Source organism: Dipodomys ordii, unplaced genomic scaffold, assembly GCF_000151885.1.
Source record: "Dipodomys ordii isolate 6190 unplaced genomic scaffold, Dord_2.0 Scaffold4, whole genome shotgun sequence".
In the NCBI taxonomy this organism is placed as follows: Eukaryota; Metazoa; Chordata; class Mammalia; order Rodentia; family Heteromyidae; genus Dipodomys; species Dipodomys ordii.
In genome coordinates, this window is record NW_012267220.1 from 14,000,166 (window position 1) to 14,020,038 (window position 19,873).

General features: G+C 37.3%; 1 protein-coding gene across 1 annotated transcript in view; it reads left to right on the forward strand.

Moving 5' to 3' along the window:
* The window catches only part of Tenm3 (teneurin transmembrane protein 3), a 444,870-nt gene that overhangs the window by 351,671 nt on the left and 73,326 nt on the right, over positions 1-19,873 (forward strand). Inside the window, exons 11-12 of the mRNA XM_013023835.1 lie at positions 14,283-14,309; positions 16,755-16,901. Of these exons, the coding sequence (XP_012879289.1) occupies positions 14,283-14,309; positions 16,755-16,901 (174 nt within the window). The remainder of the gene's footprint in view (positions 1-14,282; positions 14,310-16,754; positions 16,902-19,873) is intronic.

Consider the following 19,873-nt stretch of genomic DNA (forward strand, 5'->3'; position numbering starts at 1 on the left):
TGAGGCAATAGTGCTGGGTGAACTGGTGGTTACTTACAGGATAATCCCTGGACAGCTGTCCTGGAGACCCCTTTTCCAATGAGTTAATCTTCTCTTATTTACTGAGAGGTCAGGGAGGGGTTCAGAACAATTGCCTTCTAGAAGAATTTCCCTTAGTAAGAGTAGGCAGCATCCAAAAGAAAAAACCAACCAAACAAACAAAACAGCCCTCCTTGTGCTAAGAGAGAAAAAGAAGAGCCAAAGAATGAGATGGAAGAAGGGATCAGAGGCCTCTGCTCAGCCTCAGTTCAAAGCACTCAGCAAGCCAAAGTGCTATCAGTACTTGAGAATATCATTTTCTGCGTTCCAATACTGAATAAAAGCCAATTCCATTATATGTCAATTTTATATTACATAGTTCTATTAAAAAGTTACTGTTTTGCTCTTTTTACTGATACACTAGACTATCTTTTTTGTTTGGAACACTGTGCTGATTTGCATCTTTTGAAAACCATTAAAGATTGTAATTACCAGCAAAACCTAGTACATAGGAGATTTTTAAAGCTCAACTGACTGGATATACAATTTAACCGGATATAAAGATGAAAACTATTCTCACATCCTTGCCAAGTTCATCAGAAGCCTTTTATTAAAAAGTTAAGTAAGAGCCAAAGCGTTTGGGAGAAAAAAAAATAACAGGTGCAAAATAATGTTTTCAACTATTTTGTAAAAAGAGCAAGAAGGGAGAAAGATTATTATAACTAGTCCCAGATTATTTAGTTGCTACATTCTTCTTGAAACATTATTCTCCTGAAAAGGCCAGGCAGCTTAGGGAAGTGTTCATGTAGATTTTAAGTAACATCTTATATGCTGAGATTCTTATTAGCCTAACGAAGTCAATACAATGTCGGAACTTTGCATTCTACTCATTGTAAAAATCACACCCACCATTTTAAGACATATGGTTACTCCTTCCCATAATGATACTTGAGTATTCTTTCAATGGCAGAATTTATCTTTAGCATTTCTTGAATATGACAAGTGGAAAAAAATAGCATCCTTTCATCCTCAGACAGTTTCTTTCCTTCCTACTTATTTTTGAAGCACAAGTTCGGTTGTGGTGTTAATCCACCTTCAGTTACACATTATGCTGTCACTGCAGACACTGGTTTTTTCTTACTCCTCTTCTTCCTGATAGGTTCGATGACCCTCTCTTTTTTGAGTGCCTCTTTAATGAAGCTGGAAAACAGCTGTCTGAAATATGACTATCATTTCTAGGGTTTAACAGGCATGTGCCTTGGATAAATTAAGGAGCAGTCAAAGGAGGTCCATAAATATGAATGCTTTGCCAGCTGTTTTTCCCTTAAACTCCATTACTTGAATGAAATTAGTAAATAATTATGTTGGTGGGGAATCTACTATATCCAAATGTGATATAAAGCCTTCCTTTAACCATAGAGCTTATTTTTCCCTATACACCAAATTAGTTTGTAGGGCAATCTACATTGCAAATTGGTCGATTTGCATTAAAACTATGCCTACTTGTTCTGATTTGTCAACACCTCTTTTTTTAAAAAGTCTTTAACATTAAGCATGGGTGGGTAAGACCATCTGTTTGTGGTGCTCGCCCGCAGCTCCTACACTTAACACATGAGACAGGTTACAGCTGTTTAATTGTTATGGTGCTGAATGATTATCCTTCTCCCCAAAATTAATATTTATATATGTATGCATAGAAAGCATGTGGTTAAACATAAGTGATCTAATTGTGAACTAACTGCATTAGGTATTCATCAGTTAGTCCCCACATGAACAATGAAGTGTAAAATAATGCTTTTCACATACAGTCCAACTCTTGGCTCTTCAGATAGGTCCCCAGTAGTGATTATTATACATGCAAGTTATCTGCTCCCAACTCATTGTTATATACCAGGGGGCGGGGGAATCATTATATAGTCGTCCTAAAAGGCAAAGACAAACTTGGTGGTTATTGCACATTAGGTAACTCTTACACCCAAACCCTGTCCAGTTGTGAAATGTGTGAGGACAGGCATGCAGTGGATATCTATTATGCGCAAACGTGACTCCATGTTTCTGTCAGCTCCAGCTACTGAGAAAGCTGGTGTCAGCCGAGGGTGGGCTTCCTTCTGCATTTAGAAATGGTGACACACAAACTTCCAGCATTCTGCTCTACAAGTTAGCAGTGTACATTCCATCTGCTCAGGACATTTCATCATAAAAATAGAATGAGAAACTCTTAGCAAAATCACAATGTAAGGAGACAGATAGGCATGTAAAATACGATATTTAAATGTCTTCGTTTCCAAACAGTTATTGTTCAACAACTTGCATTTCTGAATTTGTGTGCAGACCATATGACTACTTATGTGCCTTTTCATACCTGGCTCAAATGAAAGTAGTAATGAGGGAACAGAATAGTTAAGGACAAGTTTTGATGTCGTTTTGTTGATTGTTTTCTTGGAGGCGGGGTTGTTTGTGCAGTGCTGTGTGAGGAGTTGAACTTGGGGCCTTGAGCCTGCTAAGCAAGCACTCTACTACTGAACTGCATTCCCAGTCCTTGATTATTTGAGACAGGGTCTCAATATGTAGTTGAGGCTAGCTTGGGACTTACTATAAAGCCTAGAGACTCTTCAAATTCCAACTCCTTAATTTAGCCTTGGTTTCCCTTGTTTTAGGTTTACAAGTATGCACTGTCACACCCAGCTTGTGAGCTGTTTTTTATTCCAGAGAGACTGAATCACTTGTTGAATCAGAATTGTGCATCCAAACCAGTAGCGTTTTTTTTTGAGTAACAATGAACAAGAAAATTTTGTGCACAGAATTGGAGTTGTTGTACTCAAAGAACTAAACATTATAGAGAGAACAATGAAATGGATGACACTGATCAAGATACATTATACTAAAAAAAGATACATTATATTCATAAATTGACATATCGAAGTGAAATTCCTTTGTACAACTACTTAAAGATAATAACTTTAAAAAAACAAGAACATCGCCACCAAAGATAGTATATTTAGGGATATTGTAATATGAAGGGCATCAATAGAACAGAATGAACTTCATGACTCATGGAAACAATCATTGGTAGTCCCAAATACATTAACTTTAACTTGGTCTTTTTCATTTTTTCGTCATTTTGTTTTTGTGTTTGTGTGCCAGTACTGGGAGTTGAACTCAGGGACTTGTGCTCTTACTCATGATTGGTGCTCCAATACTTGAGTTACTTACAGCTTTTTCCTGTCAGCCTCAGATTTGTAAGTTTCTCTGCTCTCCACCTCCTGAGTAGCTTGGATTGTAGGCATAAACTCCTGGTCGTTGGCTACTACATAATATCTGAAGGGATATGAGTTAACTCATGAGTCCTTTTTAAAGTGTAAACTATTAATAAGATGAATTAATAATATCTATTTTTTCCTGAGGTACAATGCAAAGTACTCTTCATATGTTATCTTATTTAATTGTCACAGTTTTATCCTGTATATGCTACTAGTCTCCATTGAGGAAACTAAGGCTTCATAACTGTACTATGTTTACACAGCCAATGTGCAACAGAGTTCACAACCACATGAACCCTTCCCAAGACCAAGATCTTAAGCTGCTTTTTAATTTCCTTTAATTCTTCTGGGGTGTATATGAGTAATGGGATGGATAAAGATTCATTTGTGATATAGGTACATTAATATCTTTGAATGTGTCATAAAAGATTGAATTGCTATAGAAAAATGTACAATCACAATAACAAAAGTGATCTCAATAACAAGGTGCCACTCTGTTCAAGAATCTTTTCAGTAAAATTTGAACCTTTTTCAGGAAAATTTGAATTACACCTGTTAACAGAATTCATAGTTTGTCAAAAGTAAACCTAACAATTACCCAAAAAAATGTTTCAGGAAAATCAGTTCATACTGTGAAGGATTTAGAGTTATAAACTAGTTATTGAAAACTCTATGCAATGAGGCCTCATGGCTCACACTTAACAATCCTAGCCACTCAAGAGGCTGAGATCTGAAGGTGGTAGTCAAAGCAGGGAGGGAAGGAAGGAAGGAAGGGAGGAAGGAAGGAAGGAAGGAAGGAAGGAAGGAAGGAAGGAAGGAAGGAAAGAAGGAAGGAAGGAAGAAATAAGAGTCAATATACCTCCCTCTAAAATATAAATTTGTGTCTGTTTTTTTCTGCCAGCTGAAATTATTATGCTAAACAATATATCCAGAGGTTAGATACTGGAAAAAAAGTCATAGAAAATGAGTAGATTAGATACCTAACCTGTATCTGGCTCATTTTTTTAAAAGGCTGAAAAATATACAGTACCCAAAATACAAATGGTAAATATACATATGTATATATATATGTACATATTGTGTATATGTATGCATGTATGTATTATATATGTATACAAACACACATATATATGTGTGCTCTAAAACCCATAAATACAGGAAAAATACTCCTGTATGTCACCTTTGAAAGGAATCCTGTATCAGCTATTTTTATAAAATAGAGTTCAGGAGAGGTAAGTAAAAAGGATTGCTCAATTTTTAATTGCTTTTCTAGGTATCAAGAAAACTTTCAAAGACAAAGACCTGCTTGCTATGAGTCCTTTTCTATAAATTTATCTTAACTATTAAATGCCCTGAGTAGACAAAAGCATTGATTGACATTCATTGATCTCAGACCAAATCATAAGTAACTCATTGTTATGGTTTCCTTTGGTTAAGAATGTTAACACGACACATATAGTTACCAGTGTCAAATTCTCAAATATCCAAATACTCACTTAACATACTCATATTTACACACACACACACACACACACATGCATGCACATGCGCATACAGGTTCTACTTAAACCCAGGTCCTTGCATATGCTAATCACATGTTCTACCACTGAGCTACGTCTCCAGCCTATGTTATAATTACTTTTCTTTTTACTGAACCCAGGCTTTGAACATAGTAAACCTGTTCTCTACACAGAGCTACACTCCCAGCCCTGTAATTGTTACTTATTAACAGCTGTCTCTGGCTAGTTTCTTTCCCAAATCAGAATGCTTAAAATATATGATTTTTACACAGAATTCTAAAATGTATTTTTGCTTATGTCATTCAGTACATTCAAAAAGTCAAAACTAATGAAAACATGTGTTCCTAGCCTGTTTCTACATGCAGTCAAATGGATGAAGTCATGCCATATGCAAAACCTATGACAAAACTGTCATAGCACGTGGCAAGCAATAGGCATGTCCTGCCCACATCAGTGAGGTTTTGTCTGCATCTCCAGTGCTCCACCGTTACTTCCATTACAAATATAAAGCCCACAGTCCGGCATGAAATTCTGCATTGAAGGAAAATCATATACTGTTCTGTGCAAAGTTCTGCAGCTTATAATGGTGTTTTTTTTAATAGTGCTGACTTTATAAAGTGTGGTTTATCTCAAAACATCTTTACCATGGAATGTGGATCTTTTTCTGGGCTGACAAATCAGGAAAACATTATTTCACTCTTGGAATGTCCTGGTATAAGTAATGTTTCAAAGTGAAGCGTGGTATTTTGCTTAGGTAGGCGCATGTACAAAGCAATGTATTTATACAGGTAATTTTCACACCAAATTTTCAAACTAAAGAAAACTAAAAGGTTAGACTTCTAAAAATAATTTATTCAAAGCCAGTTTTTTTTTAAAGGGGGGATGGTTGCCAGTTGAAGAGCAAACGTTCTTTTAAGAATGCATACATGTGCATGCACACACATGCAAAGTATGTTTATCTATTGACAGTATCTCCCTACTTGTTAAAATTCAAATTAATTAGCTTTTCTAAATTAAAAAAAGCTATTGGAAATGTTTTAGTCTTAATCTTGAAATGACAATTCTGTGATAAAGAATATATTGAAAGGAGCCTAAGGAAACTCTTACCAATATAAAAGTGCTTTCTGGTATTTAAAACTACGTCACCACCATAATCCTTTATGATGTGGTAATCAGTAGTGGAACAAGGCAGTGAGTACCAATTAAGGAACATCAAATCAATGGGTATGCAGCATGCAAGCTGATTTAAACTGTTGTTGATTGGAATAAATGGATTTAATATGTACTTATTTGCAGATGGTAGCTTTTCTGTCATCCTATAAAAACTGGGACATGAATAATCTAAGTGTGATATTTACTTACAACTTTAATGAGATACTAATGTGAGTCGTTTTTTAAAGTCCATGTATAAAGTATTATGAAACACACAATGCTAAATAAAAATCTGTCCTCTGTTCCAAGGACTTCTCAGTAATAACCCAGATGAAGAATCCATCTATATTTTTATTATGTGTGCATCTGATTGAATTATCCTCCTCTGAAGATGGGCCCCTAAGAGTTTATTGTTGTAATTAAACTGAGAAGTATTTCCAGCATCCTAGACGCTGTGTTATGTGCTATGTCTAAGCTATTACCCAATAGTCAGTTCAGAAGCCCCGTGAAAATACTGTACTATTTAACATACTCCACTAAGCACATTGTCGATAGCAGAATTGTGCATAGTTCATAACAGTATTCATCAGCAGCTATGAACACACAGTCAAACCATTTTTTACTTTCCCTAGTGAGCTGCTTTGTGTATGGAGAACCAACTTGGTTTGCCTTTGTTTCTTTCTCTGTGTTTATAAGAAGCAGTTTGACAGGGAGAAAAAAAAACAAATGTGGAATTAACCTCATTTCATGTAGACTTCCAAATATCCCAGTTCCTTCCCTAAGTAGGCCTGACTGCTCCTTTGACCTCCGTTTAAAGCAGGCTTCTTTGTAACTACTGCTCAGCTGCTCCTTAGTCAACAGTTAGACATCTACTTCTAGTTCTATCTTTGGTGTTTGCAATATTCACTTGCTTTCATTTTTCTGATCTTATCCTCAGTTTTTACTTTTTTGCTCTCCAGATTCCCAAGCTTTGGAGTTTTAGACTATGTTACAACCATTCTTATCATAATACTTTGTTTAGTTTACATAAGATGGTCTTATTTATGAGGTAATGTCAATTGTTGAAGATGTCAGATTAATTTGCAAGTTTAACCCTCCATCCTAGCTTCTTTATGTTTAGGGTTGAACTAAGGATTTCCACTTCCACTATCTCTCTTTTTTCAACCAAGTTGATTTCTTTACCAATCCCAAACTACATGCTATTTCTAGTAACACACTCAGGTACACAATTCCAGTTCTTCTGAGTTATGGATACAATTCTTTTCATTAGAATATCAGCGTTGCCATCTGGCTACCTGGTTGGAATTTTGTCTCTGTTGCTTGCCAACACTCTGATCTTGGGAAAGTGGCTTCATTTCCTGTGTCTCAGTGTCTTCATTTGTGAAAGAGAAAAGACAATAATGTACCTAGCCTACTACCCCCATAGAAGGATGGAACTATCAACTAGGTCATATTAAGTGCTTAGCATAGTTTTCACACAGAGTAATAGTAAATAGTAATTACTGTTAGCAGTGCCATGTGTGCTTAGGGTAGGTGGATTAGGATGGGAGGAGAAAAATAGATGGAGAACGGTGTCATTCTTTCTGATGGAGGCATAGAATTCCATTGTGTGTATATATATATATATATATATATGTATGTATGTATATATATATATACCACATTTTCTTGATCTACTCATATACTGAGGGGCATGTGGGTTAGTTCCATATCTTAGCTATGGTAAATAATGCTGCAAAAAACATATTTGTGCTGGTAGCTGTAGGATAGCCTTGTTTGTGATTGTTTGGGTAAATGCCGAAAAGTGGGATTGCTGGGTCATAGGGGAGCTAATGGAAAGACTTGGAAAAAATTACATTAAGTGAAGTAAATCAGGTCCAAAGAAACATAGGTCCCATGGTTTCCCTTATTTGCAATAACTAGTATATGTCTAGAACAAGCAGAAAAGGTCAAAAGCTATATACATATGACCATATAAGATGATGCTAAGCAAAATTAACCCCAAGATAGGGACACAACCGGTTTTATCTTTCTAGCTGTTGTTTTTAATATACTTATAATGTCCTATGTGATTTTTTTCGTTTCTTTTGTATGTTCTTCCCCCATGGTATAACCCCTGTTTTCACTGTATTTGATTTCAGTGCCCTGCATCTTGTATATACATTTTTCTAATTTGGGGAGGGAAGGGAAATAACAAAATGCTGAAATAAGGATATAGGTTGACCCATTGTAACAATGAGATGTACAAGACACTATGTTGAAAACGAACTTTACAACTTCGGGGGGTGGAGGGAGAAGTTGTGGAGGTGGGGAAGGAAGGGATGGTGGGGGAAATACAAAGGAGGAGGTAACAATGCTGGATAAGAAATGTCCTCGGGGCTGGGAAGATGGCTCAGTGGTAGAGCGCATGCCTTGCATGCCTGAGGCCGTGGGTTCAATTCCTCAGCACCACATAAGCAAAAAGAAAAAAGCCGGAAGTGGTGCTGTGGCTCAAGGGTAGGGTGCTCACCTTGAGCTGAAGAGCTGAGGGACAGCGCTCAGGCCCAGAGTTCAGGCCCCACAACCGAACCCAAAAAAAAAATAAAAAAAAAATAAAAAAGAAATGTCCTCATTACCTTACCCATGTAACTGTAACCCCTCTGTGCAGTGTCTTTACAATTTAAAAAAAAAAAAAAAAACAGAAAAAAAAGAATAGATAGGGGAAATATACAGGGGAACAGTATTATAAATGATGTATTGCCTAACATTTCTTCTTTCTCAAAGACACGCTCTTTCACTAAATTTCTGAAAAAAAAATTCTGCAAACTCATGTAGGAGCCACCAGTTAAATGTAATAACTGCATTTAGTCATTGTTTAATGAATATTAAGTTCTCCTGTTCACCAGGCTTTGGAAATGCAAAAGTTCATCCATTTCTACTGCAGAAGATTTACACATCAACTCATAGACATCTATAAAGTTTGTTACAACCATGTGGTTTTATGGCATCTTTTAGCTGTAATGACTTGATCACAGGTAGTTCATGATTTCTCTTTTTTACATGAACATATGTACTTTGAAACTACATCTGTGAGAAGTATTCAGGGACAAAAAGAAAACACGAGGCAGCAGAGAAAATAGTCAGAGGAGGTCTGCCCATAGTTTTGATAGCTACACAAATGGGACAATGGCGTAGGACAAAATTTCCTTCCTATTCAGCGTACCAAGATTTAAATGTGTTACAAGAAGAGCACTACCTAGAGGCCTACGCCTAGTTTTTTAAGGTGGCCAACAGAAGCAAATCATTCTTGGAGTTTTCCTCTGAACAAAGTAGAGGGGCAGGGCCTAAACAGAAACCATATTCTTATATTAAAAAGTACCTACAGCCTGGGCCTGGTGGCTCATGCCTGCACTCCTAGCTAGTCAAGGGGCTAAGATCAGAGTATCACAATTCAAAGCCAGGGTGAGCAGGAAAGTTCATGACACTCTTTAAAATTATTATTTTTGCCGGGCGCTGGTGGCTCACGCCTGTAATCCTAGCTACTCAGGAGGCTGAGATCTGAGGATTGAGGTTCAAAGCCAGCCCGGGCAGGAGAGACCGTGAGACTCCTATCTCCAATAAACCACCAGAAAACCGGAAGTGGCGCTGTAGCTCAAGTGGTAGAGCACTAGCCTTGAGCTGAAGAGCTGAGGGACAGCGCCCAGGCCCAGAGTTCAAGTCCCATAACCGACCAAAAAAAAATTATTATTTTTATTTCAAAATGCTACATAAGTCAAGCAAAAAGTGACATTCTTATTTCCAAATTAATCACCAAAAAGCCAGAAGAGGAACTGTTACTCAAGTGATAGAGCATTAACCTTGAGGGAAAAAGGCTCAAAGACAGCACCTAGTCCCTGAGTTCAAGCTCCAAAACTGGCTTTTATTAAAAAGCCACCTACTTTGTAGGTCCCTCACCCACAGTATCACCCCTGCTTTCACTGTATTTGATGTTGGTATAATTTGTGGAGGGGAAGGGAAAAAACAAATCATTTAAATAGGAGACAGGTGGACCCATTACAACAATGAGATGTCGATATGTGGAAAACGAACTTTACAACTTTGGTGGGAGGGGGGGAGGAGGATTGGGTGGGGGGGACGTGGGGGGGGAGGATGGGAAGGGGAAACAAAGGAGGAGGCTACAATGCTTGATAAGCAATGTACTCATTATCTTGCCCATGTAATTGTAACCCCTCTGTACAGTATTTTCACAATAAAAATAAATAATATTTTTAAAGGCATCTAAAGGATAAGTCTGTGCAAAGACTGTAGGAACAGCCTTTCACTTGTTGATAGTAGAAACTTATGGAAGGTTGTATAGTGAAACTATTTTTAGCTGAGTTTTGTGAAACATGCCTATAATCCCAGCACTCAGCAGGCTGAGGCAGGAGGGTCCTGAGTCCAAGTTCAGACTATGCTGCAGAGTAAAAATTCTCTCTGGGGAACAAAACCTTTTTTAAAAACTTTATTAAGTTCATTAGTTTTTTGTTTATATGTTAAGAAATGGAACCCAGGGCTTCATGCATGCTAGGCAAATACTCTACCACTAAGCCACAGTCCTAATTTCCACTTATTATGTTTTGATGATCCAAACCATCTTTCTACACCTAGAATTTTTTTGTCTTTGCCCACTTGTACCAGCCCAAGGACCTGCAAGTATGTAGAACTGAAATTGAGCATTTGCTTCATTTGCTTTGTCCTGAGGACAATTTTGAATGTATTTCCAAGCAGAAGCAATTAAAGTCAGGAATTAGCCACTACCTTAAAGACTTTCATCTGCATTCCTTAAAGGACGCTTACCTTGTACTTTCCCAAGGGAGCCCTGTACAAGGCCTAAAAGAAGGTGGTATTAACCCTTAAGGAAAAGATTCATATTAGATCGGAGATGATTGTGTACCATTTCTCATCCCCCCTTCATGTGTTTTCTACTGGAAAAAGAAATTCTTCCTTATCTTCAAGAGAAGGCATTATGACACTGTGGTTAAGAGTAACTTCAAAAGCCAGATAGCCCAGATGGCTAGCTTGTAACTCAACAAAATTTCTTCTGATTGTCTTCTTCATCTGTATTTACTGTCTCCATGGTATTTGCATCATGGTGTTGTAATCAATATTCAATCAGAGAATAATATAAAGCATTAGTATTCAGCACAAAGTAAGTCTCTGTCCTGATCTTCAAGGAGCAAGGCTGGGGTCAGAGTACTTGCCCTGTGTTCCAGAATCCTTCTGAATTTGCTCTGAACTTGGAGAAAGACACAAAGGCCAAAGGGATTTGGGAATCACGTGCACCTACCTGCCAGGTGTTCCTAATCTGTAAGGTGTCTACAAGCAGGGCTCAAAGCAGAGCTGAAAGAAAGCATTGGAAACATTTGTGCTTTTATTTATTTGTGGGTGGGGGTGGAATCTAATTTTCATCAGTTTTCTTGGATGAGACCCAAAAAAGTTTTTTGTTTTTTTTCTTTTTTGTTTGTTTGTTTTTTTGTCAGTCATTGGGGCTGAACTCTGGGCCTGGGCGCTGTCCCTCAGCTCTTCAGCTCAAGGCTAACGCTCTACCACTTGAGCCACAGTGCCATTTCTGGCTTTTTTCTGCTTATGTGATACTGAGGAATTGAACCCAGGGCCTCATGCATGCCAGAGAAGCACTCTACCACTGAGCCAATTTCCCAGCCCCAACCAAAAAAGTTTTAAGAATCACCAGCTTCCAAGGAATATGATTATATTCACTTACAAAACAATTGTTATCCTATTATTAATCAGTAATTAAAATCAGGCAAAGGATTTTATGAAGTCAACATTTACTAGAAAAGTGTTTTTTCCCCTAAAAGGCTTGTCTAGCATCCATTTTTGTGAGAGTTTTATTCAATAAGACAAAAAAAACAGATCTAATGGATATGATTTTTTTAGTGTCAGCTAAAACATACTTGTTCGTTTTCAAAGTAATTTTCCTGCAACTTAATGTGCATTTCAGCCATTGTTAGGTATATTAATTTTTAAATATACTGTATTATTTTTACGACTTTTTCCTAATGGCGTCTTCCAACATGCTGCATTTTTCTGACTGGTTCCTGTAGTGGCTTCTGTGATGATGTTTTTATTGTTGCAATTATTACTTTTAATAATTATTTTAACCTCATCTATCCACATTTCCTTTTAACTTTTTCATTATTTAAAACCAGGCTTTTTGGTTGTGTTATCATAAATTTTATGTAACTTTTTTTCCTTTCTTAGATTTATACTATCACAGTGATCTTTTATGGTATAAAATGTTAATGAAATATTTTGGTATCTTTTTCTCAGTACAGATATTTTTCTTGTCATTGGTCTTTAGGTTTTCTTTTTCTTTTTCTGCAGCTCTTATGTTAAGCCATTTTAAATATTTAAAGTGTTATGTTAATTTTAACTTGCGCCATATTTTAAATTCATTTTCTAATTCCAGCTCTCCTTGCGATGTTCTCTGGGCCCAATGACAAACCTGTAAATCAATAGATTTGTTTATGCACATGACCTTTACCTGTAAATCAATGCATTGTTTTGCATAATTGATTCTGTTTGCTAAATTAATGGGTTTGGCTGATCAAAAATAATTTAATCTTCTCTTAAAACTGCTAATCCGGATCCGAATTTAAGTTATGTTCTTCATTCTAGTTACATTACCTGTGAGCCGGTGGCTCATGCCTGTAATCCTAGCTACTCAAGAGGCTGAGATCTGAGGATTGCAGTTAAAAGCCAGCTCGGGCAGGAAACTCTGTGAGACTCTTATGTCCAATAAACCACTAGAAAACTGAAGTGGCGCTGTGGCTCAAGCGGTAGGGTGCTCACCTTGAGCTGAAGAGCTGAGGGATAATGCCCAAACCCAGAGTTCAAGCCCCATGACCAACCAAAAAAAAAAAAAAGCAAAAGATGTATATTCTTTAACTATCGCCTGTTATTAAATGTGAGAAAATAAGAATCCCCTAGGAAACACTGCCATATCTGTGTTGGAAACTCTAGAATTTTTACATCATTTTGTTTGTGTCCAAATCATCAAATGAGCTATTATAGACTGTAGTAAATTATATACCATTTAGACAGAATTATTGAGGAACTGTGTGAGTGATGTTATCCAATAATACATTTTTATTTTAATGTCTAAAAGATGAATTATTTTTACTAAGTTATAATTGCAGAGTAGAGCCTAATACTGTTTTGTCTTCAACCTTAATTTCCTTTGTAATACATTGTCAATTAGCTATAAACATGCTTATTTTTAAAGCCAATTCAGAAGCCTGTAATGGAATCCTGTGGTAAAATGAAGAATCCTTTTATTTGCACAGTACAGATGTGTCAAAACCACTTATGGGTTTATTTACGCACACGACACAGCTACTAGACCTGAGTGTCTCACGTGAAAGTTACAGTTTAAATCATTCTGTTGAGAGTTCTGCTACCCCTTGCATATGTCAGTAATGAAAAATAATCAACATGAGCATCTTTGAAAAGCAATTTTAGGTCATTAAAGATGTATGAATTTTGACAAAGCAAGAAGATTTGAGGCTTATTAAGAATATATTAGGTCTCTCCAGTGAGTGGAGAGGCATTTATGGCTCTGTCAAGGGGCAAAGTGTAGCCTAATTGTAACCTCATGAAAGATAAATGTACAGGGCAGGTACAGGTACAGCAAAAGACCTGTCATAATCCTTCCTCTTCCTACAAACCTTTTGAGGGAAGCAGCCTTTCTCATGATGCATGAACAGAAACAGAATCTTAGAATACTCCTTGTTTGCTAATAGACCACATATGTGATACAGCTTGTCCATCTGGCTTGGAGCCCAGGGCTACTGGAAAATTATTTTTCACTGAATTTATACATGCCCTCTTCAAACAGAATGTGAATACATTACATTTGCTCAAGAATCCTTAATTTCTGATTATTTATTATTAAGGTTTGATCATGTAGATCTCATACTTGTAAAGTTCCAAAACTCTCTAGTAATACGTGAAGATAATGATATGAAAGATAGGAGCAAATGATTTGACATCATTTGTTCTGCTTAACTATGACCTTTAAAAGAATGAGGGTGAAGTATATTCCAAAGAATCTGTGAAGGGTGGTTTGAGTTCACCTGTGAAGTGCTGAGTCTTTCCTAGCATCATGACAACACTGGCTAAAGTGTGACTATATTGCATTTTTTAAAGATATGAAGTGCATCTCTGTCGTGTGATGTGAGTCTCATGTCACCTGCAGCTATTCAATTTGCATGCAAATTCTGAAAATTTCCTTGTCCCATGTGACACTTCTGAAATGTCTGTCTGTTCTTTTTTTCCTTTTTAATTTCCCAAGCTCACTATTTGGATAAGATAGTTAAAGGTACTGTATACCTGCTCTTTGTTGACATATCTTCATATATATCTATATATCTATAATCTCTATATATAACTGTGTGTTAGATTGTAGTAGGTATGATAATAGTGTTTTTCACGCATATTTCTGTAAAGTATAAATCGAGCTTACATTCTGTGAAGCGCCTCAGATTTTAAAGTATTGAGACTTAAATGTCTGTGTCTCATTTTTATAATTTTGGGTTATCACAGATTTCATTCCTATGTAACAGCATTAGTTTTCACTGGAACCAAAAACTGAAGATGACAGTACATTTGCTGTTTTTTGTTTATTTTGCTCTATTGTTGCTTTCAGATCTTCATTGTTGGCAATTCAGCTAATGTGCTTTAAATTCCAAATTAAAGAAATCCTAAAGACTCTTGCCAAAGAATAAAAAATTGTCAACCTGGAGAAGATCCTGAATAACATAAGATGTTGAGAGAAATCTCATTTATCCTCTTACGGGAACCTCCGAATGTTTAGAATATATGTGATCTCATAAGTTACATTTATTATTTCTAAAGTCTTCCAAATATTGCGCATTTTGCTACGTCAGAACTAGTAACATGGTTCTGCAGAAAACAGCAGATTCCTTGGGTCTTCAGTTCTTGTAGAAATAGGTAGAATTTTTTTTTTCCGAAGAGAAAAAATCCCCTTTCCCTTTCTGCTTAGATTACCTATTTTCTATTCCTTGTTTGTGCTTTTCATTAGAATATGAAAATATTCATGGCAATATCCAGGCTTTCATACCATGAGGCCTCTGACACTTTTTGTCAGTGGGGCAACTGAATATTTCTTGGTTGCTTTTTAAAAAAAAAAATCCTGTAAGAAAAATTCACCTTTTAGGTATTGAATAATCCAAAGCTAGCTATGGTAACTGAAAGAAAACCAGCAGCAAAATTAATCTCATCCTGACTGATGGCATCCATAAGTAGAATTTTGAGGCTTTACCACAGAGGTTCAAAATGTTCCCCTTCCCTGTATCTCTGATCTTAAGAGACAGAACATCGCTTTGAGATATTTCTCAATTGCCACAGTGATGGAGGGGAACCCAGTGCATGATTCGTTCATTCAATACAGACTTCATTTTTAAACAGATTGTTCCCTTAAATTTGATCACCCAAACCAGACGAGTTCTCTGGTGATAACAAACCTCAGTTGCTACAGCAAGTATTTGTTTAAGATCTGTGTTATACCAAATGATAAGGAACTATCCAAAGAGATCAGATTAGTACCCAGCTCTTCTGAGGATTTTAGAGTATCTATATAGCCTTGCTTCTGTCAGTCCATGTCACACTCATAGACAAGAACTCCAGACTGAGTGTCATCCTTCATGAACAGCTCATGGTGGCTGCATGCCAGATATCATCAGTTGGAAGTGGCAAAAAAAATGTAATTTTTTTAATGTCATGTTAGACTGAAACAATACTAGGTTTTGGATATATTAAATTATTTTAATTGTTTCCCAAATTTTCCCTCCTTGCCCATAAAAGCAGACAAGATAGGATATAAAGGTAACAGCATAAAAGCCTTAGGGAGATTGTCACAAACTATCACTCTTCGCTATCTGTCTTGAAGCACGTCACTACCGTGTTTTTGTTCTATCGATGTTTTATTGTGGTCCTATGGTATTTCATTTTGTCCGTCCTAAGTAACCAAATATGCACAGCTATTACATTTAGTTGGAAATCCTGTTGGTGCTGTCCCATCCGTATGCAGCCTGAATCCTAATGTTTGTTAGAATAGATGCTAAGCTGCTTCACTATTTCCTGGGCTTTGCTTATTCTGTGAAAAAAGGAATGTATTCTTGGCATAAAGTATAGTCAATTAATACTGGCCTATACTTTGTGCAATTATTTAATGACTGTAATTTCACATGAATATTCGGCAACTCTGAGGCCAGATAAAATTAACACTCTCTTTTTAACATCATTCATAAACTCATGCCTACTTTCATGCTTTTGAATTTAGAGGAACTGTTTTTAAAGCAACAAGGTGCCCCCAAAGAGAATGCCCTAAGATGTAACCAGTCATGTTAACCACAGATTTTTAAAAAAATCAAAACAAAGGATTCTGAAATTATTTCCTTGAGAGGCCGTTTTCATTCCATACAATATACCTTGTTGCTTTGCTAAAGAAAAAAAAAAAAGAAATTAAGTTAATTTTGTCTGGCCTGCAGCTATTTAGTGGATTGTTGCATATATTTCTGTCCTGCACAGGTAAGTGGTGTCTCAAGGGTCAGGCCAATCAAAGATGCCACTTGGATAAGAATTAGAATCCTTAGATATTGTTGCTGTTTCCACCCATGTGCAATTACAGTATTTGTGCTGTTTCTAAAGGCCTGTTCCCACTAAGTGTCCTGTATCTGTTTATGTCAGGGGAGAAATCTTTCAGTACTCAAATCGCTGGTGTTTTCCTTCTTTGTCTTGACAGAGGGTTGTCCTGGCCTATGTAACAGCAATGGAAGATGTACACTGGACCAAAATGGCTGGCATTGTGTTTGCCAGCCAGGGTGGAGAGGAGCAGGCTGTGATGTAGCCATGGAGACTCTCTGCACGGATAGCAAGGACAATGAAGGAGGTAAGAAATGCTGAGCATGGAAACCGGTGTGTGCCAGCGCTCAGGTCCATAAGTTACAGTGAGTACATAGTTATTGCCAAAAGAAACCTGATCCCCACAGATTAGATTGATTGAAAAATGTATGAGTGCTGACAGGATGATTTTGTTCCTTATTTTTCCTGAAACAAATGCAAGATGATTATCGTTCAGGGAAAAGGCAAGGTAACCAAGTTACCGTATGTATAATGTCCATTGTTCTCTATTTTTTTTTCTAATCCCTTCCTCAGGTCTGGTATTTGGGGCTTTGTCAATTGGGGGCTCTACAACATTATTGTAATAACTAAGTGTTCCAGAAGATGTGAGGCATTTTTCCCTCTCTTCTGTTGAAAGTCATCGATGGGGGGGAAAAAAATGAATAGAACTGTCACAAAGAACAGTTTCCTTGAAGCGGTACTTTAGTGTCTTTCTAGTCTTGACTTTACCTTAGGTTTAAGAGATTTCAATATTCCACCTAATTTAAGCCCTGGGCTAGGAATAATTATTCTCCTGTTTGAGCACATCCCTGTGCTGTTGTATTTTAATGTCAGAGAATAGAGAGTGGGAGTTGGTGGCAGAAAGCTTGCCCCTGACAGCTGGCTAATTTTGACAAAGACTTAAAGTGAATTTTTTGAAGGACGTAGTTGCTCTCTAGATCTCTGTCACCTTTTGAATGGGTAGGGTATGATATTTCCTCCATCAGTTTCCCTTCTTTTGCTATCATAATATTCCTCAATTAGTTGCAAGCTCTAGTCAGTTGTCAGAAAATGTAACAGTCTTTTCCCCATGTATAGCGGGGTGGCTAACCCTTGTTTTCTAGGGAACAAACTGGCCAGATCTATTATCTAGCCCATCATCCTCTGCAAGCTGGCTAGGCTTCAGCCACACACCAACCAAATGCCACGTGAGAGGAAGCGGAAGCTCTCCTGTCCACTTTCTAGCAGTCTGTTTTTTTTGACTTGGACCATCAACAGATTTGAGCCTCTAATTCTACACGGTGGCCTCCTTTCCTTTCTTCTCCTGATGGATTTAGACTGTCTCCAACCCCCCACTGCTTTTCCCAGTTGCCTGACTCCTCTTACCCACGTGCTTACAGAAATGGCAGCATTTATCCTCTCTGACCACAGCCCAGATGGCAACCTAACTCCTTACTGTCCCCAAAAGAGTCTCTACTCCCATTGTGCCGGTTGCCTGGGGAGGAAGAGAGCTACTCTTTCTCCCTACTCCTGTATTTCAGATTTTGTCTTCTAAAAGGAGATTACATTGAGATTCTGCATGCTCTCAGAGGGAAGCAAACTTCAAGGCCAAGTCTACAGAGACAAGGGAGAGTAATTTAGGGGCTAATCAACTCTTTAGTATTGTTATCAGCAAAGGGCTTTTTTTTTTCCCTTTTCCTCAAAATTTATCAGCTGTGAATTGGCCTCATTCCCCTTTGTTTATTCTTATTAGTGTGAAGCTATACTATCTCCAGGCTTCCCTCTCTGAGGGGAAATCTGAGCTGATAGAAGACCTCCTGTGAATTTGCTACTTATCTCCCATAATTTCCATGCCTGTCCCTAACCTAATTTTGTGGGTCTTCTAAGAAGGAATCTCGGTGCCAACTTCATTATGTCTTGAGATTGTAACCTCAATGTCCTAAAAAAGCTCTGCTAGCAAGTTCTTTGAACTTAGGCATGGGCTATGTGCAATGAGAGGGTACTTGACACACCAAACCCCAAATTAAGACACATGACAGGCAATTAAGAATAGCATGATCTAAGGACAATAGAACAGAAGGTTTAAAATTAAGACTGTATCCAAAATTGTAAGATACACGTTGATGCAGAGATACGAAGCCATTTTCTAAACTTAGTTTGATGTCAGAATGTTGAATTAGCCGTGAAGCAGACAAGCTCTTTCTTTGATGCAGCATATTAAGTAACTATGGAGGAGGAGAGGGTGAAGAGGTTGTTTTGGCCCTAGTCAAAATGAAATACTTTTTATCAATAGCTGCTATAGTCTAGTTTGAGCAACTTCAGAGAACACAATTTTTGAAAAAGGAAAAGTAACTTGCCCTCACCAGAAGAAGGCATATTAATTAGCTTTTGTGATTTTTTTTAGAAAAAAAATAGCTACATAGGAAAATAGTTAAATATAGTCTTAGGCCAGGTCTTTTCCTTCTATTCCAAACAATACTTTTTCCTTTTCCCAGTCAATTAGACTCATCTGCCCAAAGAAAAATTAAAGTGTAGTCACTAGGAGAAAGAGGTATAAATGCAGAACAGGCAGAAAAACAGAATAAGAATAGTCTAAAAACAGGCTTAGCTTTTCATAGCTTTTAATTCCACTTTAATCAAATATAGATTATATGTAGCATATAAAAATAAATAAAATAAATATATGTATCAAATATATATGAATATATATGGTATATGTACACACACACACACACCAAAATAGCTGTTTCATATAGCCTTAGCTTTTTCCTAAGAAGGAATCCTGTACTCTTTCCTGCCTCCTCTAGGTTACAGCCCTTTCACTTGACAGCAACAAGAACAGCATAGCACTGACTCCTGCTGATACTTTCCTTGCCCAGGTTAACAAGATAGCTCTCTGCTTCTCCCCAGATGCTTTTATAAGCATCATTGTATTTATACAGCCTATTCACCAGAATCTTATTTAGCTGGAGGAGGGGAAGGTTTTGACTTTAAGTAGCTATTGGTCCCAAGACTGAAGCATTGAGAAATAACAACTAGTGAAAGATAATTATATCTTGTGCTGGGAAGATGGCTCAGTGGTAGAGCGTTTGCCTTGCATGCTCAAGGCCCTGGGTTCGATTCCTCAGTACCACATAAGCAAAAAGAAAAAAGCCGGAAGTGGGCGCTGTGGCTCAAGTGGTAGAGCGCTAGCCTTGAGCTGAGGGACAGCACCCAGGCCCAGAGTTCAGGCCCCACGACCGGACCCCCCCAAAAAAAGAA